Genomic DNA, 25,605 nt, shown 5'->3' with positions numbered 1-25,605 from the left:
TAATAAAAAAAAAATACCGTCTGCTTGCTGTCTTTCCGAGTTCACCGTGCCAATAGCTGACATGGATATTAGGATTAGGTTGAAAGCTAAACTCTTTCTATCTAGGGTCCGATCGGGTTTAGGGTCGATTTTTGTCTAAGGACAAATCTCCTAGGGCCCGATCTATGCAAACATCTTTGCAAGTGATTGAGTAGCTGTAGCCAGTGACTTTCTGAACTCAATGGAAGCTATCCACCGGTGTGAAAGTTATTCAGGTATTTAAGATTTCGCAACATCGGTCTGTAATCTGGATAACATTTTCAGAAGGCTGGAGGTGTGCATTAAGCAACAATGTTTATCTCCTCCCAGGATCTCTTGAAAATAAGAAGACTCACCCTTATCGTCAGAGAAACTTGCATTGTTTCCAAACGTATAAACAGCTAAATCAACCGCTTGCAGTCTGTTTCACATAGCGTTGGCAAAAATGCCTTGCATCTATACATTTACCTTTAGACAGCTTCAAAACAAAACAAAACCGGGAGAGAGGAATGGGAAAATAAACACAACTTTAATTAAAACCACATGGATATGATTTAGTTAAATACCTACACAGAAGCAGATAGAGTATTTACCTCCTCACCTGCAAGTTGCAGAAGTTGTTGCTTGATTCTAGGGAAAGGGTTCAGAACGCACCGGGACCCTTGTGTTTGGTGGAGCTCTATGGGGAATGTCATAATCGTATGAAAAACGCACAAATAATCGGCACCGAATCATTTACCGATCAGAATCGCCTCTAATTTTTCAGAAACTCTCTAGGCAGTGGACAGTCAACTCACACCAGGCTCTGTCCAGGTCACGATCAAAGATACGGACGCTAATTAGTAACACATTTTATTCTTTTAGGCTTGATTTCAAAACTACAGCAATGCCATAAACTTTAGGTTGCTCAGATGTTCCTTTTTTAATTTTAATGAGAAAGGTTTTATCGATAGGAACTTGGCGATATGGGTAAGAACAGAACATAGCTAGGTGGTTTTAGACTCTGCTGCGTTTCTTTGGGCGAAACAAACGTATTCGGGCTTCGGATTTCAGTAGAATAGATAAAACCTACAGTTCACACATCCTCTTGCCTTCCCTGATATTTGGCGTCTTTGTTAATACAGAAAGAGGTGTAACCTGAATCTTTGTTTAGGGTTGGGGGAGAAGCTGTAGCAAACGATGAAGACGGAGCTTTTTTTTAAAAAAAAAAAAAAAAATAACGGTGCTTTTTTTTTTTTTAAAAGAGCAAAAATCTGGAGCAAGTTTGCTTGTAACGATAAAGATCTTAACATGTACAGAAGGCGGGTTTTACACAAGGAGGTGAGGCTAGAAAGCCAGCAAAAGGCTACGAGGTTGGGTTAGTGTTTTTTTTTTTTTTTCTTTGCGAGGTTCCACCCACTTGAAAACAAAACTTTTTTTCTGAAGGGCCTCACATCAGTGAAGTTGGGAACAGGATCCTAAGTACAGCCTTGCAAGTAGTAGCAACATACGGGCCTTGGAGTTTTTTGTTTTGTTTTTTCCCCCTCACCCTTCGAAGGTGCTTTTGTGTTTTCTCTGTCGGTGGAAGCGCTGCCCTTTCTGGAGTTGGTATGTGATAAGAGGTCCTAGCAGTGCCATGTATTGGAAGAGCGATCCGATGTTTGTGTGTAAACTAGAAGACAAGGACATTCCTGCGCTTGGTATTTCCACTGAGAAGGTGAGCTGATCCTAGGCAAAAGCCCAGAAGCGCTGCCGGGAAGGCGAGTGGTCGGTTTCGCAGAGATGCAGGCTAATGTTACCAACCTTCGGGCTCCATAATTTTTCGAGTTTCTTTAGACGTGGCAGTGGATTATAATTTGCGAAGCACGTCTAGATAGCTAAAGCCTGCCGCTAGGAAGGAAGAGGCCTGGGGGGGGGGGAGGGGGAAGCGATTGTTTAGCTTTTAGACCAACTAGGGCCTTTAAATTAGTCTGAATAAATGAACATTCAAATCAGCACGATAATTGGAACATTAAAGGTGTAAACTGATACTAGTACTCCTCATTTAAGTCCTCAACGCTGTAAAAGCTGGAGATCTCAAATAGACCTTAGTTTGGCAAATGTGTACCCACAAAACAGAGACCGAGCCTTTAATATGGGAGAGGGAGAAGTGGGCTCTGACTCTATTAACTTGCCTAGGAACATTTAAAGTATTCGGGAGCTCGCGGTTATTATGGCCGGAGCCAAACTTCCATGTTTAATTCAAAGTTTTTTTAAAAAAAAAAAAATGCGGAATGATGCTGTGAAAATAGCAGTTCTGACTGGAAATTTTATCACGCGTCGTGAATATTCAAGGCTTAGGGATTTTTAAGCAATATTACATCCGCTGATCTGTAGATTTGTACTAGATGTATATACGAAGATTTAACCTTTAAATTTTTTTCATTTTAAGGGACCAAAACGTGGCTGTCCTCCCCCCCGCTATAGGGTGATTTCAGTAAGCTTGGAAAACTAGGAAGTAACTGTGGGGTGCGTGTATCAAAATCACACACACACTTTCCGAAACGCAACGTGTCCGTAGAGCTGGGAGGGTTTGTGTAATAGCGCTCCCGACTCTAGTGCTTTAAAAAACGTTGAGCCGCGATTGAACAAAGGTGCGATTTGTTTTTTTAATGGCACCAAATTCAATTCAGCTGGGTATTTTCCATTAGTCGATCCGCTTTCTGCGCCGGTTAAAAATAACCCTTTAGGAGCTCGACTGTGGTCTCTCAGCGAGCTCTTAAGCGGCAATTTACACCTGAAAGAAACGAGCGGGAGTCACTGGCGGCTCTAATTGCAGCAAGTTGAGCAAAGAGCCGCCGAGGCGTTTCCCTTGAAAGCGCGGCTGGAAGCAGCGCCCGGCGGCTGAAGTCCCGCTGTAACGAGCTTTCAAGCGTCCCATTAACGCGCTCTCCCTGCGGCGCGGCCCGGCCCGGCCCGGCCCGGCCTTGCCCTTGGAATGGCGGCTGCTAGAGAAGTAACCCCAGGCCGGCTCGGCGGGGGGCGGGGAAGGTATTAACCTCCTGCCCTCGCTGCCCCCGCCCCCCGCGGGCGTCGCCTCCGGCTCCAGGTGGCCTCAGCCGCCCCCCGCCTGGGGAGGAGCTGGGGGTGGGGGGCTGCGGCGCGCTCAGCTCTGCCGTTTCCCTCGGGGGCTCATGGCCGAGGAGCGCGGGAGAGCGGGGGGCCGGCGGCAAGGCGGCGGGGCTGGGCAGCTGGTAAGTGCCGGCGCGGCGGGGGCGCGGAGGGCGGCGCGGGGCGGTCCGAGCGCGCTAACCGGCCCCCCGCTCTCCCCCAGGTGAGCCCCGAGGCGGCCGGGGACGAGGATTCCTGCTCTTCCTCCGCCCCGCTGTCCCCCTCCTCCTCCTGCTCGCCCCGGTCCATGGCCTCGGCCTCCGGCGGCGCCCCCAGCAAGTGCCTGTGCAGCAGCTGCGGCCTGGAGATCGTGGACAAGTACCTGCTCAAGGTGAGTGCGCGCCCGGCCCGGCCCGCGGGAGCTCCGCGGCTCCCACTCGGCGCCGGCCCCCCGAGCTAGGCTGGAGTCCCAGGGCGCCGCTGGCTTCCGCGGAGAGCCCTACCCGGCTCCAGCTCGTCAGCACCCGCTGCCCTGGCTGCCATGCCGCCCCCAGCCGGGTTAAATGCGGGGGGACTGGCTGGCCCCCCGCGCGTTCGCTTCACCCCCTTCCTCTCCCAGGCTTGCGTTAGGCTGGAGGCGAACGGGGCCCCCCGCTACTCCCTGGCGCACACAGCGCGAGAGCAACACACATCGTGGCCGAAACGTCCCGATCAGTTTCCTCGGAGGATCTGGCTCTTGGCGCAAACTGTGTGAGGTCCCCCGTCAGCAACGGGCTGCTCGCGCTTCGGGCTCGCAGCTGGGCTGGGGAGGCTGGTAATGCGGCGAGCGCTCAGTGCATAATTTCGCTTCCTTTTCTCGTTGTTGTTGTTGTTGTTGTTGTTGTGTTTTTTTTTTTTTTAAACCGCCTCTCTCTTTTTACAATGGTTCTTCGGGGATTGCTTCTTTCCCTTCCTCCCTCCCTCCCTCGTCCCCGGTCTAGGATGCAAACCTTTACAGATCCTTAGCGGCAAGAATACAACGCCTCTTCCATTTGAAATCCTATCAGGAATTTGACTCGGGAGACTATCGACTTTTTTGCATTTAGTAAAATAACTCCAAACAATTCACCATTTGTATCTTATGATCAGCAAAACCTAAAACACCGAGTTTCTTTGCCCTTCTGTCTTCACCTTGAACTGTTCCATTCTGGAAAAGATACGTTTTACTAGCGATCTATTGTTAAATTTGTAAACTGTAAAATAGTGTCCTCTCTTTCTTTTTGCCACCACCATGTTAAAATCCAGTATGTTCATTTTTCATGGTTTCATGTATTGGCCATTTCAAATTGCATCCCTCTAAAACTCTGCAAAATAATACCCAGGTCCCGTGAAATGCTGGCCCCACTGAATGGCAAAACTCCCATTGATATCATTGAGTTACCCCGGTGTCTTAGAAAAAATACATGTTAACATTTTGTGATATGAAGTATATTAAATAAGCAGAATTAATTGAATGGGCAACTCCCATTGTTGCTTCAGAACTAGTTCTAAAAACAACCCATAAAAACAAATTACATCAAAAGCACATGGCTGCTAATATGGGAACCTCTGTGAGCAGTTTGGTTGGTTAATAACATCATCTTAATAAAATTTATTAAATATGTAACTACCTGTATTGTGAAAGTACCAGAAAAATTCATCATACACTTTGATTTCAGTCTGACTAATCAGTAACTGTTAGAGAGGGAGTTGTTATATTTTGTATTTAAGTGTTGAGAATTTACAGTATCTAGTACAGAACAATCTCTCCATAAGTCACACTATTTATATATGAGTTTTACTGGTTTCACTTCAACCACAAATTCTGGGGTGCTTAATTCACAATCTTGTTCCTTGTTACTAGTGCCGCTGGGTTAGGCAAAGCACAGTAATTCCTCATTTAGTATCTGTGGAGCTGCCCTACTAAGTGCACTTTGTAAGTGATGAATGACATGCGAGTAATGTGGTACAAATCACCAACCACTACCCTGAGTTTAAATATGATTTGTTCAATAGAAAACCAATGCTCTGAACTCCATGGAGTTCAAACATGCATATTCACAAAGTAAAATACCACACTACCCACAACTTGGGCCTTGTCTAGAACAGACAAAAGGTTGTTTAGCAAAAATATTTCAAGTAATGCTATAAATGTGGGAGCACTGGGTGTAAACAGAATTTAAAGTCTTAAAAATGTGTTCACTGCTAACAGTTGGCCCTGAAGTTGGAATGGATTTGATCAGGGAGCTGCACCAATATGGAAGTTCTGTACAGTCTGTCTGCATTATGGATGACTTAATTCTGCCTAATGAAATTTGCCTTGTCCTTGACACGCATTCTAGACAATTGTTCCTCATCCATTCCCCGAAAAAACTGGCAGCCTGGGTGTTTTATTTTCCGATATTTGTCCCTGATCCTGCAGACATGTATGTTCTTAACATTACATGTGAGAGCAGTTTCATTGCGGCCAATAGGACTACTCCCATGTGTAAAGTTAAGCACATGAGTAAGTGTTTATAGGAAGTGGCGGGGGGGGGGGGGGCTTTAGCTGAAAGACAAACTGTTCATGCTACTTTGAGAGAATTCTAGCATTTTGGGAATTCCAGGAATATGTTGCCTCAGGAAACACTTTCTTTAAAAATAAGTTGGTAAGCTGCTCAGGCCATGGTTTTTTCTTGTCCTATATCATGCCAGTTACATTGTCAGCAGCTAATAATAAGCCATTTCGTGCACTCTGGCATTCTGAAGGTAAAGTTGCTCTTCAGAAGTCTTCTTGAGCTAAAGAAATAAGTTAAACCTCTTGGTATGGTTTAGTAGCTTCTGCAGTGAGAGAAGGAGCTACATTGCACTGGAGCAGTATTACCAGTCTCAAGTGCTCAAAAATCATGAGTCAGATCTTAAAAGATCAAGAGACTGGTTACAAAACCACAAGACTTTTAAAAATAAAACTTGTTAGAGCCTTTAGGATACACTGGGGTCTGGGTTAGAGGCTTTTGGGTGCGCTCGGGTCAGACTTCCCAGCTTTTTTCCACACCCACGAGGTTAGACAATTTACCTATCATTTTTTTAAAACAATCACTTAATCACTTGACTCCATAAGCTCCATAAATAAACAACCACTTACCCAACGCTCTCAAAATGTTGTCAGAACAGGTAGCACTGCTTGAGGCATTTTAAATTTCTTCTCTCTCTCTCTCCACTTTCTGTTCGCCCTTTCAATTAAAACGTTGTCTTGAGGGTTGGAGGGGTAAGGGTAGAGGATGTATATTATATATTTATGCTGCTTTATTATTCATTGATGGGTTTAGATAGAGGGAAAAGTACCTGGAAAAGAATGTCACTTCATCTTTCCTTCTAGGAAATCCCCCTCTCCTTTTGTGAACCATTCTTGGTAACAATGCTCTCAAGTGGCTAAAATATGGTGGGATTGGGATTACAACCCAGCTTTACCAACTCTGACTCCTAGTGATGCTCTGCATAAATCACTTAACCACTCTGAGCATCAGTTTTCCCGTCTAAAAACTGCAGAATTTGCAATTTAGGTAGAAGCTGAATATAGTTGCAGGTATGAATAGTCTGTACCACTTACATGAGAGAGGGTTTTAAATAGATATAAATATCTAGTGTTCCATGCTACTCAGATGTCTGACTCTTTCTATTCCTATTTACACTGGGAAACTGACACATTGCTGACAGTGGTTGTTACCAATGGGTCTCCTAAATCAATGTTCTGTATATGGTTAAATAGGAATGTAGATGGGACAACACTATATTGAGGACAATTAAAGTGTGGTTTGCCCTTTCTACAGGAGAGTGCTAGCAGCATTAGGAACCCTATGATAAATAGGCTATGGGCTGTTGCCAGAATTTTAAGCATCATGTTGTTTAAATTTGTTCTGAGCAGTTTCATGTGACATGGGGCTTAACGCTAGCAGCTCATCTACACCAGGGTTTACTGACACTAGTAAAGCCAAAACCATTGTTAGCAATAGTGGGAAATACTTAGAAAATTTTCTTAGTACAGACCATTTTCCTAGAGCCATTGAGACTTCGTTCAGCCCAGATGCTTTTGTTCCACCTCCAATAGCAGTATCACCATTTTCAACCTGGCTTGGGAGGATCACTTGCTGACTGCCATTTTCAACAGGGCAGTTTCTTACCATGGACAAGGATATTGAGAGGTGTAGATCAGCATTAAATTGTGATGTACTAATAAATCTGTCAATTTGTTTTGTCTATGTTTCAATAAAGACTGCTGCCAATATGATTATATATTGAGAGAGAATGCTGGACAATATGCAAACAACTTTATATTTTTAGTATAACCGGCTGAAGTTTATTTCTCCTCAAAACATCCTTCATATGCATACATGTATTCTGTAGAAAGAAAAGGAGGACTTGTGGCACCTTAGAGACTAAAATTTATTTGAGCATAAGCTTTTGTGAGCTACACCTCGCTCACTTCTGCATCCAATGAAGTGAGCTGTAGCTCACGAAAGCTCATGCTCAAATAAATTTGTTAGTCTCTAAGGTGCCACAAGTCCTCCTTTTCTTTTTGCGAATACAGCCTAACACAACTGCTACTCTGAAACCATGGATTTTGTAGGTTATTGTGATAAGTCAACTACGACTCTTAGGGCAGCATTCTGATCTTTGACTAAAGACACAACGCTGCTTATATCAAAACTGCTGCATGCAGCAAACAGATTTTGAAGATCTCATTGTTTGAGGTATCTGAGATTAGAATCTGGCTCTGAGAATGAACATTTCTGAACTAGTTTGTTGCTTGGTTGCCACTTTCATTAAAATGTTGTATTATCCATAATGTTACTTATTTTTTATCATAAGTGGGAGTCCTTAACATTTAATATGGTCAAAAACCAACACTGATCTATTGTCTTTGCAAATATTAAATGAGACCAATGTAGAAAATCTGTTCTGCACTTGATCAAATGCACAATAAATAAAAAATGCACAATACTAACATTTTAGACAAACAGCTTATATTGCCAAAACACTAGATAGACTATTGATAGTAAAAATTTATAGAGCTTTTCAGAATTGTTGACAACCTACTCTTCGCTTTCTATGATTAAGGGTGTGTCTACTTAAAGTGCTAGAGCTGCAGTAGCACTGTAGTGTACACACTTGCTACAGCGACAAAAGGGGTTATTCTATCACTGTAGAATTCCATCAACCCAGCTGCATCTGCGGGGCGGGGAGGAATAAGATGAACTTAACCATATCACACGAAATTTTTTACCTAAAGTAGACCTAAGTTTTAGGTGTAGACCAGACCTAAGTCAAACAGCATTATAGATTTTACATTTTAAACTATAGAAACAATGGTTGATATATCCCTTAGACAATTTGGAAATAAGTCCTAAACTGCTTTGAAAATCTTAGCCCATTAATTTAATTACAAGAATGCAGACTCAGCTGGTAAAACAAAGGGGTTGAGATGTAATTCGTGGCTTGTTTTATTTGACACATGTTCTCTGAACTTAAATCTCAAAGCACTTTATATATCAATTGAATTTAGTGCTTTCTGTTAGTCAGATCTTTTTGCAGATAGGGGGAAAGAAAGAGGCACAGAGGTTAGATAACTTTTCAAAGTCACTTGAGGCCAAATTCTGTTTTATTACTCAGCTGGTGTGAGAGCAGAACTAGGCAAAGAAGTCTGTTGGCGCTAGGAACAGAACCCAGATCCCCTACTTTCCATTATCATGCTTTAAACACAAAACCACAGAAGCTTGTACTGAGGATCTCTATTAACTTAGATGAAATTTGGAACGTTATTTTATAGAATCCTAATGTGTTGCTTTAAAAAATAAATAAATCCTTTGATTTGATGGTGTATATGCTGATCGTCTGTGGTACATATGGCAAAAGTATGGACTTTTGCCTCCCTATTTACATAAATCAAAAACACTCCTTCACAGTTGCGCTACCAGATTAGTATGTCGTCTTTTCTCCCTTTTATAGGTAAATGATCTCTGCTGGCATGTACGCTGTCTCTCATGCAGTGTTTGCAGAACCTCTCTAGGAAGGCATACCAGCTGCTACATCAAAGATAAAGATATTTTCTGCAAACTTGATTATTTCAGGTACATCATATGACTCTTAAAATGGAGCTCATTTTTCTGAGGTGACAAGTGAATACCCGGAAGTTCACTTAGGCTGATATTTAAGTTGTCTTTCACCTTCACTATTTTCAGCAGTCATTATGCTCCAGAGCCTCAATTGCCTTAAGAAGGGATTGGGGAAACCTTAAGCAGTTTGTGCCATGTTGTATATAATAACAACAGCATTTATGGAAAAGATCCCTCATTGTTGAGGCCCGTGAGGAAATTAAACCATCCACATTAGAAATCAAGGCCCTTACCATAATACAGACCCTAAAGTCATCAGATTAATAGTTTCTTTTAATAGTGCTGGTTCAAGACTACAAAGTAGAGCTGTGATGTTCTATTCCAAGAAACAGTGGATATAATTCCTTGTAACACAAGCAAAGACCCTTAGGACACCATAGAAAAGTATTATTTTTTTTAAATCATAATTTACTGTTTTGTATCTCCATGCAACCTGTAAGCAGCAAGTTCCCATAATTATAATGTGTTGATTTATGAGCAGTTAGTTTTGGAGATGTGGCACACAGTGCAAGATTAGGATATGATTCTGTGAGATGTGGATTATGGTAATTTGTGCTGGCTTCAAAGGGAATTGAGGGGAATTTTCGCTTGACAAAATCAGGAGTGAAGTCCTGGCATCTTTTCGAAGTCAACAGGAGCTTTGCCATTGACTTCAGTGGAGCTAAGATTTCACCCCAAATCCAAAGCAGGTAGGGAATATTCAACTGTGAAATAAACTGATCAGCTGTTGACCACTCTAATACCAAAAGAGAATAATTTAAACTAAATAGTAATTTAAAATATACTGATGGGTGCTTAGCCCTTTTGAAAAACTAGGCTAGTTGTTTAGGTTTCTTGTAGCCTAAGTTTAAGCATCCATTTCGGAAGATATTGGTGTCACATGTGCTCCTAAAGAATAAATATCCATGCTTATTATAGATATATTCTAGTCACTATTTTCCTCTTGAAAATAGTCAGATTCTGATGGGAAAATATTTATCTCCATATTCTAGATAAAGTTGGATATTTGAAGTTCTTCTAAAGATTATAGCAAAACTAGATGCTATACTTCCCCCCCCCCACCCCCTCGTTACTCCCTGGAAACTAATATCTTTCCCTATAGAAGCTTTCTAGATATATTTTCTCGATTTTAACTTTCAGTTAGCAGTTGAACTATGTAGTTAAATACAATAGAATTAAGGCCCAAATTATTTGGGCTATGGACTATGTTTGAATAACTATGTGGACTATGTTTGGATAATTGGGAGGTCATAGAACACGAGATAAATAGGTCAGGGAGACAGTTGACAATGGATTAAAAGGGATATTTAGACAGTGGCAGATGAGGGAATATTTGATTCCACTTCAGTCATTAAATGAATATTTTGCCTTCTGACTTAAGGAAAGAATTAAACTTGTAATTGGGCTTTAGCCCTGTTTTTAAAACAACCAGATGCAAACTTTTAAAAATTTCTCCAGAAAAACAATGTAAATTCTACTGTCATCTAATCAATGAACAGAGTCAGTGCACTTATACGAATCCCATAGACTGTTTCCCCATCAAATTGTCATTAATTTTCCTAGGGTGATGGTCATGTTTTAGATGATTATTTCTGTGACTTAGCCTTTTGTTTTCCCTTCTTTGCTGTAGGCGGTATGGAACCCGTTGTTCTCGTTGTGGTAGGCACATCCATTCTACTGACTGGGTCCGAAGGGCTAAGGGAAATGTGTATCACCTAGCATGTTTTGCCTGCTTCTCCTGCAAAAGACAGCTTTCCACTGGAGAGGAGTTTGCTTTGATTGAAGAGAAAGTCCTTTGTAGAGTACATTATGATTGTATGTTGGACAATCTAAAAAGAGAAGTTGAAAATGGTAATATGCTGCTTTTATTAAATTCCTAGTTTGACTGTCATTTAGCCTTAACTAAATTTGCTGCTATCACCTTCCTTTATAAGAAAAGCAGTTCTCTAGCTTTATTTTAGTTGAAATATATGCATCTGTATGCTTAATAATGTTCAAACTACCCAATATATTTAACTCTTTTATTCTAATATGTTCAACTTACTTTCTATAGTTCTAAAGAAAGCAAAGTAAAATATGTCTAGCTTATCCAGTTGGTCTGTGACATTGTAGCTGTAATGCTGGATCAAATCCTGCTCTCTTACGTCTGTGAAATCTGGATGTCAATGGAATTACTCCAAATTAATACCAAAGTAACTTTGAACAAAACAGGGCCCATTGTACAATTCCATAATAACCAGCTAACAAACATTAGAAATCTTTTCCAGTGTGACTTAAGTAGTGTGACTTATGACTAATATCATTCTGAATCATCAATATACAGCTTTTTTTTTTTCTTTCCACATCAGGGAATGGGATTAGTGTGGAAGGAGCATTACTAACAGAACAAGATGTTAATCACCCAAAACCAGCAAAAAGAGCTCGGACCAGCTTCACAGCCGATCAACTCCAGGTAGAGGCAGCATTGTGAGCGCTGAAAACGGACACGGTTCAGAAATGCATAAAAGTTTTATGCAATGAATGACTGAAAATGAATATAAGTATAGTTACATATGAGCAAACTATTCTCTCTGTTCTAAACTATTTAACAAATTATCAAGACATGGCATGTTTCTGGATTACTTTGTTAGCTTTAGCAGTTTAATATGAAATAGTTCCTCTTCTAGCTTTGTTTCCCTCAGGGCAGCTAGTAATTGTGCAAAGTGGAAACCAAAATGTTGATCTAGTATGACTGCTTGATGAAATCCATTTAATCAGACATTTACATCACTATGCATAATTACAATAAAGAAAACATATCTTCAGAATTATGTATTATGAAAAAATATACAAAGGAGATGTACTTTTCAGGACACTAGTGTGTTGGAGTTTTAGATTTCATTATACCACCACAATCCTGCCTTTTAATGACTATCAAGATTGTGTCCTCCGAATTGGAAAGTATTATGTTCACATCAGCATAAACAGGAACTCTCAGGTTGGCTCCAGTCAAATTAACCCTTCCTTTATTTTATATGGCGAAGGGGGTGGAATAATTGAACTACTTTCTGCTGGTTTGTCCTTCATGGAGGAAGGACCAGTCTCTCTCTCTCTGGTATGTTTAAGTATACTGAAGATTGTAAATATATGTGACCTATAAAATGAGTATTAATGACTGTCGAATGAATATTCCTTGCTTTTTCTCCCCACCCCCCTTAATAAGTGACTTTTCCAAAACATTCAGATCTTGACTCTACCTATTAAAGCATATTCTCCTCTATATTTAAGAGTGGAATGTTGGCTTATTTTTCAGAATCTTCATTTCAGTACGCAGTGCTACCTGTTTTAGAACAAAAATATATTTTCATACAGAGGGTGGGGTCAGGGCAAAGTTAAATACTGAACAAGTGTATTTGAAACTTAAGCAGTGTGAGAATACCATGGTCACAGTTTACTCTTTCGGTTTGGACATACTGTATAGTATGAAGCATTTTCCAACATCCCTCTATACCAGCTCAGTCAGTGGATATACTTCTTATGATGAACAGATGGGAGACTGTGCATGTTGTGGGGAGTGATGAATCAAAACTCTTGTGTGGTCAAGTCTGCTCTAAAGTGGGCTGGCTGGCTGAATCTCCTCTGTCACTAGGGCTTCCTCCAGCATCGTGACTGCCTTGATTATGGCCCACTAAGATTTATAGCTTTGGACCTGATCTCTGATGTGACGTTGTTCACTGGTCACTATCCCCCATGAAAAGAAATAGCTTTTCAGTCACAGAATAGTTCAGATCATTTGATCTTTGAGGAAAATCCTGATTTAGCCTTCTCAAGATAAAATCTATGACCAGTGTCAACTCCGTCATTACAGGGGTAACAGCAGGAATAGACTGCAGCTTCTACAGGCTACAAAGGTGGCATCCCTTTGTGTCCCATTTCATATTTGTGCACATCCCCATTGGGCACATTGTGTAACACACTCTGTTTTTCATTCTGGGTCAGCACTGAACATCTAGGGCCTTGTCTTCTGTGGTGAATACCAGAATCGCCAAGACAAAATGGTACTCCTTACTGTGGCTCTCTAGAAGGAGAGACACTGTCATCCCTGACCTGAATGATGGGTTGCTGCAGATAGAATCAGAAGCATATATGTGCCTGGTAGATAGTAGGATGCAGTCTTTTCTGGGAACTGTGGGTGACAAATTGAAGCAAATGATTGAGAATCTTTTTCAGCTCAGTAATTCATCTCTATCTTAGGTCAGGCCTGATTCTCGGGTCAGCAAGATGTTTCTTTTGCAGACTCAGTTTCTGAAACCGACTATATGATTCAGTTCCTTAACAGTGCTTCACAGTTCTAGCCTAGTGTGTTCTTTTTGGTGGTTTGGACTTCTTAAAGAAACAGCCTGATATGGCATGCTTGGCAAGCTTTTTACATGTAGCCACTCTTAAATTTGACTTTTCTGCTGCTTTGATCTGAGCGTGGTCTGGCCAGCCTATCCTCCTTCCCTGGCAGTTGTAAAAAGAGAGTATTCAGTAGGAATTGCCCCTAGAACAGCCCAATAGAGTGGTAGTAATGGACATGAAGCACTTAAGCCAAGGCATAATAATGTGACTGTTGGCTCTTGGTGGAGACTCGTTTCTCAGTCCACTGTCAAAAACCCACTTTGCCATTTCTGCCACAAGTTGAAGGAGCAGGGAGTGATAATCCAAACAGAAGTGCAATATGTAGATTGTATATATCAGCAATGTGGGGGAGGAGGACACAAAGAAAAGTATCTTGTACTCTTGTTCTAGGCAAGAAGAAATTTCCCTTCTCTTGCTGCTATTCACATTGCTGAGATTCTGAAATCCAAAGCAACTGGCTAAGCTGGAGCCCACCAAGAGAATAGGAATTGCGCTAATCAGCGCACCTTCTGAATTGCCACAAATGAAACCTTTAAGCCCCCATTCAGGTTAAATAATTGGTATCCTAGTTCCTCAGGATGATTGAGAGGAATGTTCTTCAGGTTTCAGGGCCCATTAGATTTAGGATTGAATGACTTTTGCTATCCAAGGCAACCTTAGCTTACTTTTGCCCTTAACCTCAATGGGCAGAGCCTTTTCGAAGATTGCATTTTCTAAATTTAGCATTGTCCTTGGCTTCTGGAGTTAATGCTTCTTTCTAAATCACCATCTCTTCCTTAGGTACGATCTTTTGATCTGGGCTCAGATTGTTCTATCCCACCAGGCATGTAGCCCTGCTTGGTCTTTCCTCTTGGGTCAGAAAGTTTCTCTCTGAAGCCATGAAAGAACACATGCAGTATTATCTTTATGTCAAGCATATGAAGGCTTCCTTCTATCTAAATCTAAAGAAAACTCTAAGTTAGGAAAGTCAGATCCTTTGTGAATGCCCCAAGAACAGCTTCACTGTCATTTCTGGTTTTAAAACTACATTGAAGCAGCATATGGTGGCAGGTATAGATAGCTTTGTCTCCTATTCAGAATAATTTGACAGGTGCTTCTATGGAGACTGGGGGTGTGAGGAATGTTTCTCTTCCAGAAATATGTAAAGCAACTACCTGGGTGTGTGTTGCATACCTTTTTATATCACTAGAGATACCTGATGTGGGAAGCCTCTAGAAACGCATTTTTGGAAGTCTAGGCTTATAGATGTTGTAATCCATCCATCTGTTCTTCTTTGGTACCCACCACATGTCTGTTTTGGAATTGGAAGGTGCTTTTCAAGTTCATGCTCAATAGGTGGAAAATTGAGAGGTAGTATTCTCGATCAGCCTAGGTATCCCACCCTGCCATCTCTCGTGTTGGTGAAGATGGGACTAATTTCTCCCTTAAACTTTTTATGGAGTTTTAATATGAACAGAATAAAATTTTTAATGCTCAGGAAGTCTGAAGAGGTTCATCCAGCTAACTGCCTTCATAGGAGGAATAACTTAGTAATTGACTCTTACGTAGTGCTCTATATTCAAAGCACTTTACAAACTTTGACTTCACAAGAGCTTTACTTTTTTCCTGTTTCCATCTGCTGGTAGGAGGACTTATACCCACAATATGGGCTGGCATATTGGGACATGGAGAACCCAATTAACAAGTAAGAAACTATCTCTTTTTTCATATAAAACTCTGAGTGATGGAATGGGTTTCTATTTAAGACAAACTAGAAAATAGCTGCTGATGTAAAATATTAGCTCTGTAAATGAGCTAAGTCAAATTATGGAATAGATTCAGGTTTATAGCTTCAGTTTATGAAATCTTAGAGGGATAGGTAAATTGACTAATATGTGGTAATATCCAATGGGCAAAATCATTCTATCTCCACAATCAATTTAAAAGATATGTATAAATCAAAGTACTTTATCGATAAAGTCTCTTAGGCTCTTATTCTCTGGTTTCTATTGTTGTTCATACTCAAAGCAAACTCACTGGCAAATCTAAATGCTAGTGTGGGTCAAATGGAGTGGATAATTATTTGTACCTAAAGCGTTGGACTGGAGAATATAGTCAAGGTGGTATTCATGAGGGCTATATGATGTATTAAAGAGGTGATTCTGTTTCTAAGGCTGTCCTAAATCTTGATAAATCATTTCTGCTTTGGATTCACCTTTACAAGATGTCAACGAGCTTCTTACGTGAACTGGAGAGCTAAGAAGAGAACCCTCTAGTTTAGACTGCATCTAACCTACAAATGTTCCCTTACACACATGAAACAAAAGTGTCATCTAGCAGTACCACACCGATTTACAAACTGTCGTCCATGGAGAGCTAGATGGTAACAGGCTGACTCTTCTCATTGTTTCCAACTAAGAGAAATAGAACACGTGGAAAGGAGACATTAATTTAAATATCCAAATTGGGGAGTGTGATTAACTTGCCTTAAAAAAGACAAAACACTTGTGGGCCTCTCTTGTTCCACGCTTCTCAATGGAAGCAACTGCTATAGTTGCCACTAGAATTTTATGGTACTATCTATCGATAGGGGAGGAGTTGGTCCATGAAATTGGAAACGAGAGAGGAAGTGGTCCATGAAACGGTTTGGTCCCCACTATGGAAAAAGTTTGCAAATACATACATGGCAAACGCATCGTTGGTCCCCACAGTCCAAAAATGAGCAAATTTAATTTTTCCTTTATGCCGCTACAGAATCACCAGCAAAGGGCCATGCAGTTTCACTTTGTAAGAATTTTCCTAATCTAACACCTTTATAATTGGAGTCCTTTCATATGAAAGGACTCCAAAGTGCTTTACAAACTATATAGTTTGTCTCTGAGCATATGAATTATTTTCCAGCTACCAAAATGCAGTCATTCTCTAAGGGTAAAACACAAACTGCTCAATGATGCACAGTTTAGGACAGGAAGTGAAAATTTCTTTTCCAGTTGAAGCTACTGGAGGAATTTAGGCAAAATTAGAATTTAATCAAGACACAAGTTAAACAGACATCTGTTTTTGCAAAAGATGCCATTTATTTTTAATGACAAATGATCAGGTTTTCAGTTTTCAAAACATTGCACCATACCACCCTAATCCTATGCTGAGCTATGTCTGGCATTGCTTAGTGAGATTAGCCAGTAGTAGGTCTGTTATATGCAGCCTGTGTGTCATTCAGAGATGGATTAAAGGTAAATGTGGTATGAACTCAGGACTTCAAAATTACATACATATTTCAGGGCAGCTGGAAAAGGATTAAGTGGGGAATCCTCTTTAGAACACAAGACCTAGCTTGATTGGTCTTTTTGAACCTGTCAACTATGGAAAGTTCATTCTGTGCCCCTATTATGTATTCAATGGTCTGCAGTTTGTACACTTTATCTACCATCAACATTTAAGTTAGTCTGCAGTGAATTCTCTGCCATAATCCCCCTCTAGTGCAGTCGTCCTACCTGCATTTCTTCCCCCCCCCACCCCTGGACTAGTGCAAACCAGAACAAAGAAAAATGCCTCTGCCAATTCTAAGTGTCTGTGGCCATTTTATTACTCAGAGTAAGGGATTAACTCTGAAAATAGTGATTTTAAAAAGATAAACTGGGACAACGTGCTTGGAGGTTAAAGAGCATCATTCCCTTAAATTAATGAAGGGATATGACCACAAATTTGAAAGAAGCCTGTAATAATATCTGATTTGCTAGCACTTACATACTTAATTTTAAAAAAAACAACCTCTTACCTTTTCAGGTTATGCAAGCACAGTTTGCTCAAGACAACAATCCAGATGCACAAACACTCCAAAAACTGGCAGAAAGAACAGGCTTGAGCAGGCGTGTGATACAGGTGACTGTACTAAAGTTATTTCACTAACACAAAGTTCAAGTTATACAAAATCTGAGTTATTCAAAGTGCAAGTAAGAAAATTGCTAATTTCTTAGTTGGAAAGAGATCTAATCTGGTCATTTAAACATAACTGCAGATCAAATCTTTTGAGCAAAGATTGTTTAGGACACCCATATCTGTTAGATGCATATAGTACATTTTTCATCACGTACTTTAGGTGGGAGATACAATACACCTAAATGAGTTTTGTTAAAAAAAAAAAAAAAGTATCTCTTCATTGAAAACGTTACGTTGATACAAAATTTGCTAGAGACAAAAATGAAACTTACTGATTTCATTTTTGATCAAGATTTCATTGCATTTACTCACTTTCCCTCAAAGCTGCTGCAATACATTGCACAAATACTAACTAGGATTTAGAGGTCATCTACTGATCAGCCTAGATATGGGTCCTGAGACAAAACCTATCCTCATGCTATCTAAAATATAAAGGAAGTTCAAATCCAGATTCAAACTTTGTGTCTGGGGGACCCCTTAATTAAACAATACCACTATGAACCAACCATAATGTAAGGGCTTTCCTTTCCCTTTTTACTCATCCCTGGCTTAAAAATTTCACAGAATATTTCTATAAGAATGGCTGACTTCTATAATCCCTGGCTAAAGGGTTCAAACTTTTAAAAAATGCAGGCTAGATTACTTTTAAAAAAAAATCCAACCTGGCATGCCAAGGATATTTCAACATTCTTGTCAGCAATGTAATGGTGATCTGGTCATAGTTCCATGTGCTCTGTGACACTGAATTTAGCTTCAGCTGAACTATAAACTTGAGGACTTTATTTTATTAAATTAAATGTCAAAATTCAATACAATCAAACATGATTTACATTTTCCTCTTTTTCAGGTGTGGTTTCAAAACTGTAGAGCACGCCATAAGAAACATGTTAGTCCTAATCATTCATCCACTGCTCCTGTCACAGCAGTTCAGCCCTCTAGGCTGTCTCCACCAATGTTAGAAGAAATGGCATACTCAGCATATGTACCCCAAGATGGGACAATGTTAACTGCTCTACATAGTTACATGGACGGTAGGTACAGTAACTTACTGTAATTCTCTTCAGATATAAGTACAAAATACCAATACTTTTCTTTAGCTGAAGCAAGAGAATTTATTAGGTAATGTAAATAATAGTATAGTAAAGAAATCTGACCATCACTTCTCATTTCCAGTATTCTCTCTAACATCTCTTAACACCTATTATTAGGGCCCTACCAAATTCACAGTCCATTTTGGTCAATTTCAAGGTCAGAGGATTTTAAAAATTGTAAATTTAATTATTTCAGATATTTAAATCTAAAATTTCACGGTGTTGTAATTGTAAGGGTCCTGACCCAAAAAGGAGTTGAGGGGAAGGGTCACAAGGTTATGTGGGGTGGGGGTTGCAGTACTGCTACCCTTACTGCTGGCTGGGAGCCCAGCTCTGAAGACAGTGCTGCCACCAGCAGCAGCTCAGAGGTAAGAATGGCATGGTATGGTATTGCTGCCCTTCTGCACTGCTGCCACACAGCTGAGCCCTTAGCCACCGCTACTCCCTGGCCACCCAGCTCTGAAAGGAGCAGCGCAAAAGTAAGGGTATCATATTGCCACCCCAACTTCTATGCGGCTGCTGGCAGGGCGCTGCCTTCAGAGCTTGGCACCCAGTAAACAGCTGCCACTTTCCAGCTGCCCAGCTCTGAAGGCAGTGAAGAAATAAGGGTGTCAATACTGCAACACCCCTAAAATAACCTTATGACCTCTCTGCAACTCTCTTTTTGGGTCTGGAACCCCAAATTGAGAAACACTGGTCTCCCCTGTGAAATCTGCATAGTATAGGGTAAAAGTACACAGAAGACCAGATTTCACAGAGGGGGACCAGATTTCACAGTTCATGATGCATTTTTCATGGTGGTGAATTTGGTAGGTCCCTATCTATTACCTACTGCTGTGGCTGCTCCCTTTGTACTAGCATAGCTGAGGATTTGGATATAAAGATCACTGTGTACTTTCTACATAATAATAGTGCTGGTGATGAGAAATTATATTAAACACACTTGATTTGTTGCTGTTCATTCTAAAATGTAATTATTGCTCATTTTTAGTTGATCTTAAATGAAAAAGTGTTTACTCTAAATACTTTATTTTCCAATTCAGGATTTGTAGACATTTTTAGTTTGGGATTTGTCTTTGAAGACTTGAAAGGAGCACTAGAGATTAGTGGAACATTTAGCAACTTCATTGCAGACTAAGGCTCTCTCCATACTGGCATACAGAGAAACCTGGCTGCTACAGTGATCTCCAAACCAGGTTACCAAAATCTAGTTCCAATTTGTAATGTAGGCTGGACTTCAGTTGCCACACAAAAGTCTACAACACATATTTGAACCATATTTGTAATTGGGTTAGGGAACAATTGTGTTGTAACCATGTTTCCTGAGATGGTTGCATCTGCCATTTAGACAGCGTCAGTCTGCTTTATTCCCAAGCTGCAGGATAATATGAATGGAATATGCATGAATGGAAATGGCACAAATAGCTTGTGACCCAGAATTAAGAAGTTGGAAATAATTGTAATGCCATTAAAATTGGCTAGATCCTGTAACTGTGCTAAAGCAGTGGTTCTCAACCAGGGATATGTGTACCCTTGGGGGTACTCAAGTCTTCCAGGGGGTACTCAACTCATCTAGATGAATGTTTTGTTTTTGTTTTTTCCAACTTGGGGGTTACAGCCCACAGGGGGTCATGGGATGGGTTTAGGGGGGTTGCAAGTGCAGGGTCAGCATTAAGGGATGACAAGCAGGGCAATTGCCAGAGCCCCATGTAGCTAAGTTACATGCTTCAGCCCCGGGTGGCGGACCTTTGGCTTCAGACAAGGCTCATAAGTGAAAAACAAGTTCAAGTATCACACAGACTGGAATATAAATATTACATTTCAATTTCTGATTTTATGGTAAAAATGAAAGTAAGCAATTTTTCAGTAATAGTATGCTGTGACACTTCTGTATTTTTATGTCTGATTTTTGTAAGCAAGTAGTTTTTAAGGAAGGTGAAACTTGGGGCATGCAAGACAAATCAGACTCTGGAAAGGTTGAGAACCATTGTGCTAGAGAAGAGCTCTTGCTGAGGTTAATGAAATTAGTGCAGCTCAATTGTGGCCCAATCATCATAGTACAGTGGGGGTTTTTTACTAGCTTACAATGTTTTCTACTTTCAATGCAGTTGACCAATAAATCTTTCTATTTTTATAGCTCACTCACCTACAGCACTTGGACTCCAGCCCTTGCTACCCCATTCAATGACACAACTGCCAATAAGTCACACCTAATTCCTTTCTTTCAGGGATAAAAGCTAGTAAGGATGTACTCTTAAGAGTCATTTATTGTATATTAAAATATCGTTGAAAAGATATTAATGTTAATTTTTTATTTAACATCCAAAGCATTTTCAAGACCATTTTGCTGCCCAAGTACGTAAGTATAGTTGGCCTGCAAGACACTTTTATGGATTCTGCATAAATAACTATATGTTGTTTACAAGGCTTATTAAACACCTTTTTTGTATTGTCTGGAAGTAGTCCACTCTAGTTATGTATTTGTTAATTTATTCATCATCAAGAGCACTTTGCCTAAAAGAAAGGACTGATAATTGTGCAAAATGTTTACAATTCTTTGTGAAATTGTAGTTTATCATTAGTTTGTATCTGTAAGTTATTGTTATAAAAAGTATTACCTGTATTTGAGTTATATACAGCCTATACTTTAAAGCTTATGTCTGTGAGTTGGCAAAATAAATTTCATTTGCAAATATTTTCAAAATGAACTGAATAAACCCTCTGTTGCAGCATGCTAAACAAACACGTTATTGTGTTTATGGTTGAATAAGAGTAGCACAGTTTTAATCTTCAATTTTAAGACCATGTCCCTTGTACACGTAGGCACATTAGACCTAAATGATGCAGTTAACTTTGGCCTTCCCCCAGGATTAGGTAGCAATGTCAATTAACTTTAAATTTTTTTTGATAAGCTTATATTGTTTGAAAAATTTCAAACATATTCTACAAAATGAAATTATAACTAATGCATATTTGCACTGCAGAGCACAATACTGCCCAGTATCTTCTGTGGAGAGGGGGAAAAATACTAGGTAACTCTTTTTGGGTGGGGAATGAAGACCAGTTCAAAACCACCCATATCCTGGGTGTGAAGTAAATGAGAAACGGCACAGACACTATAATCTGCTTTAGCAGGAGGATATTGCTGAAGCAGCTTCTAGTGTTGACTTCAGTGGTCTCCATCTTGAAATGAAATGGGGTTAGCTTCAGAAGCTCACACCTAATTCAAAAGGCTATGCAAAGGGCGAATTCACATTTGCTGCTGCTATTGTTTGGGCAATTGTCTACATGCAAGGCTAGAAAAATGAGGGAGGGGATGCTGGCAGTTCCAGCAAGACTTCAAGCTTTGCAGGGCAGCCACTGCCTCCTGCAGGCCTCACCTTGAACATGCAAATTCTGCACCCTGTTCTGCCACTAGTTTTGGAATGTCTTCAGCTGCCTACCATCTTTTTGTCTGGTAGAATTGCTGAGGAGAGCTCTCCTCACAGTCCAGGCCATAGTGAGAGCTTGAATTGAGAAGTGCTTGCCTCTCTGAAAGAAGGTCTGGCCTTTGCGGTCACTGGTGTTCAGTTGCCCTTATTGCTGTATTCTCCTCATTCTGGAAAGATCTCCCCCTTGCTGCTTCCTGCTATTGGAAGGGCAGTCATGTGAGAGCTGTGGGCAGAGAAAATTCATGAAACTTCTCTGTGGGAAGAAACAGAAAAATTGAAAAACTCTTCATAGAGACACTTGTCCGTCCTTCTTTGCCTAGTTTCTCCCTATCCTCCTCTTTCCTGCACCCACCTTAAACCACTACTCATCTCCTTTAAGCCAGTCAAAACAGTGCATTATAGAAAATGTCATGAAGTTGATGCTGTGATAATACAGATAAATCATGACCCATACGTTTATAGTATTCAACATACCAATTTTAAATGTTAAAAAAGGAATTATGCTTTTTTAAGGTGCAGACTTTTAACTCTTTTGGACAAATACTTACGCTGTTTTTGTTAATATTGTACTTCACTATCTAAGAAACTGAGGACTTGATCCTGCACCATTGAATTGTACAGGAGCAGGAGTAGGCTCTGAGCACCTAATGTTTTCTAGTCACCATACAGACAAGTAGAGGGGAGGGAGAAAGAGTCGTTCCCAGCTCTGAAAATCTTGCAATCTTAAACCAAATTACAGATATGGAGAGCGGGAAGGACTTGCCAAAATTTTAACTTAACGTCCTGCGTAGCTGCCACTATTGTGATTTGTTAGCTAATCTCAATGTATTGTCCCTTGGAATTTTTTTTGTCACTCTTGACTTTATTAATTTTTAAATATTTAACCCTTTTCTATTTTCTTGGCTGTTCTAGAAATCCCAAAAGAAGACAAAAAATAACTTAACAGACTTTTCATAAACAATATTTTGGTAATTTAATCTTTCAAAATCTCAAATCTCTGGAATAAATCAAATCACTAGTGCAATTTAAAAAAAATCTTTAATTTCTTTAAGAAAACTTTGCCCTAGTTATATTTAAATGGTTCTGTTTAAACAGGAAAGACCAACCAAAATAGATTTCAGAGTAGGAGCCGTGTTAGTCTGTATCCGAAAAAGGACGGGAGTACTTGTGGCACCTTAGGGACTAACACATTTATTTGAGCATAAGCTTTCATGGGCTACAGCCCACTTCATTGGATGCATGCAGTGGAAAATACAGTAGGACGATTAGGACGATTTTGTAAATTTGTTAGTCTCTAAGGTGCCACAAGTACTCCTGTTCTTTTAACCAAAATAGGTTATTCCAGTTATCCACTTGGTTTAGCTCTGCACATTGAGAGCCTTCCCTCAAAACAGTGACATCTAGTGACAGAAAACTGTAAAACTAGATTTGCTGTTTGTGAGGTTAATATATCATACTATTTTTTTTTTCTCAGCGTGTGTGTATAAACTTAATAAGCTGATTCACACTAGACTGCAGGTTTAATTTTTGCTGCTTTAGACTCATTTTCTTTCTTTCTTTCTTTCTTTCTTTTCAACCAAAGAGAAAAAAGTCTCATCTTTCAACAGGTAAAGTAGACAAAGCGAACACTACGATAGCGCAGTAACTCTTTATCACTTAACAGGGTCAGATGTTTTGTTCTCGTCAACTCTCTACCGTGAGTGTCCCCAACATTAGGCCACACTGTACTCTCTCAATGGGCATTTCTGATTGCAGATGAGTGGCCTTGGGTTGCAGTAGTAAGGTGGATGTAGTTCTGGACTGAGGCTCTGAATAAAATGATATACCTGTATCTAACATCTGCTTTCTTGAGAATAAGACTTCTGTGGCAGAGTGATAACTTTAATTGCCTCTTAAGCCCCCTGCCTTTCTTTAAGTGTTGCCCTAGTAGGCATTGCTTTAACTAAAGCTACCTTTTACAGTGAAATGGAGCCAGGAGTGAGTGACACATTCTGCAACAGGCTCCAACTAAGCATATATGCAGGGTATTGCACGTCAGCTTATGTCTGTTCCAAGGTCATTCTAGACAAGAGGAATATAGCAAATATCAGTGTGCTTCAATCAACACTTTGGTAATTTGTGCCTTTGCAGGGTAAAGATCTCTTCTACTTCTAGTGGCTGAGGAACTAAAACTGTGTATCAGACAAAGTATATCTAACACAGACAATATTACATTACTCTGATTACTTGGAATTTTATATCCCCAAACTGTGGAGTATGTTTGTGATAAGAGTGCATGTTCCTTGAAAACAACTTACAGATTTTTTTTCTGGTAAATGTGGTTCTAATCATGGCAGTGCAAACATATCCTAGCTTCACAATTATAGTAATTCATTGCTGCTTTTGGGGAAAATACACCTGTAGACTGATGTTATGGAAGCACAAGTCAAATGCAAAGATTTACCATGTCATTTAAGTTCCTGCCTGCTTGCAGGATTGATCCCTACTCTATCACATTTTTTGTCCATTCTGATGTTAAATGAGTGCCCTTGCCGCTCAGCGACTTCTCTTGGAAGATTGTTCTACAGTCCTTTGGATTTTCTCAGAAGAAAGTCTATCATAATATTCTGCCTACATTCTCTCTCACCCTATTATTCATTAGTCTACTGCAGGGGTTCTCAAACTGGGGGTCATGACCCCTTGGGGTTGCAAGGGTATTATGTGGGAAGTTGCGAGCTGTCAGCCTCCACCCCTAAACCCCACTTCACCTCCAGCATTTATAATAATGTTAAATATAAAAAATATGTTTTTAATTTACAAGGGGTGGGAGGTCTCACTCATAGGCTTGCTGTGTGAAGGGTCACCCATACAAAAGTGTGAGAATGACTGGTCTACCCTTTTTGGCTTATCATCAATGGTTAGTCACCCTCCTTGGGGAAGGTCATTACTGTATTCTATACTTGGTCTTGATTTAGGTAAACTATATGTTACACTCCCAGACCAGGGATGGTTTTAAAACTGTAGTTTTATTAAACTTAAAATAAAAACCTCACCAAACAGCTTTCACAAACCGCAGTGCTGCTGAATCTCTGACCACCCACTACACTACAACTATATCCTGCTTCCCCAAGGGACAGACTGCTGGCATTCTTTGAGAGCTACACTACCCCCCATAAATGTAAAGTTAGCCTGACATAGCCATTAACCCATAGAACATTCAGTCCATCCATCTGACTTTGAGCATTATGAAACTCATAGACTACTGCTACTAACAGTTGTTCTCAGGCGAATCTGTCACCTTTCACAGCTGCGGGCACTGATGGTGGAAACATCTGCATCTCTTAAGATTTTCACATTAAGCAAGAATTTTTTGTGACAATAGTGGCTCCATTAGCCGACAAGAGAGGCAGTTCTGAACAGTTTAAATTCCCAAAGATTTTATATCTTGTATCAATTCTTGTATGATAAATGGTGCAACAATAAAACTCCAAAACATGAAGCATAGGGCAAGCTATTGTGAAAAAAATCTCCTAAACAGACATAATAAAT

General features: G+C 40.1%; 1 protein-coding gene across 6 annotated transcripts; it reads left to right on the top strand.

The window, feature by feature from the left end:
* Positions 1-411: 411 nt before the first annotated feature.
* LHX8 (LIM homeobox 8) lies at positions 412-21,377 on the top strand. Of its 6 annotated transcripts, none has more exons than XM_038413449.2 (9): positions 412-987; positions 1,586-1,714; positions 3,311-3,478; positions 9,091-9,212; positions 10,888-11,108; positions 11,606-11,709; positions 17,403-17,498; positions 18,403-18,586; positions 20,784-21,353. In XM_038413449.2, exons 2-9 carry the CDS (start codon positions 1,634-1,636, stop codon positions 20,858-20,860), a joined length of 1,053 nt encoding a protein of 350 aa, XP_038269377.1. In that variant the 5' UTR covers positions 412-987; positions 1,586-1,633; the 3' UTR covers positions 20,861-21,353. The 6 variants fall into 6 exon arrangements, with proteins under 6 accessions (XP_038269377.1, XP_038269384.1, XP_038269379.1 ...); XM_038413456.2 differs by lacking the exon at positions 412-987 and adding an exon at positions 3,147-3,230 and having other exon boundaries at positions 994-1,714; XM_038413451.2 differs by lacking the exon at positions 412-987 and adding an exon at positions 2,429-2,505 and having other exon boundaries at positions 994-1,714.
* The last annotated feature ends 4,228 nt before the right edge of the window (positions 21,378-25,605 follow it).

Source organism: Dermochelys coriacea, chromosome 8 (genome assembly GCF_009764565.3).
Source record: "Dermochelys coriacea isolate rDerCor1 chromosome 8, rDerCor1.pri.v4, whole genome shotgun sequence".
Taxonomy (NCBI): domain Eukaryota; kingdom Metazoa; phylum Chordata; order Testudines; family Dermochelyidae; genus Dermochelys; species Dermochelys coriacea.
The sequence above is the reverse complement of the archived record's forward strand: the minus strand, read 5'-3'. Positions and strand labels throughout refer to the sequence as shown.

Bases quoted from the DNA above. Each gene is read 5' to 3' on its own strand.
- LHX8 (XM_038413456.2), top strand. From the start codon at position 1,634: ATGTATTGGAAGAGCGATCCGATGTTTGTGTGTAAACTAGAAGACAAG. The intron at 1,715-3,146 runs GTGAGCTGATCC...CGGCGCGCTCAG, and splicing joins TTGGTATTTCCACTGAGAAG to CTCTGCCGTTTCCCTCGGGG. The intron at 3,231-3,310 runs GTAAGTGCCGGC...GCTCTCCCCCAG, and splicing joins GCGGCGGGGCTGGGCAGCTG to GTGAGCCCCGAGGCGGCCGG.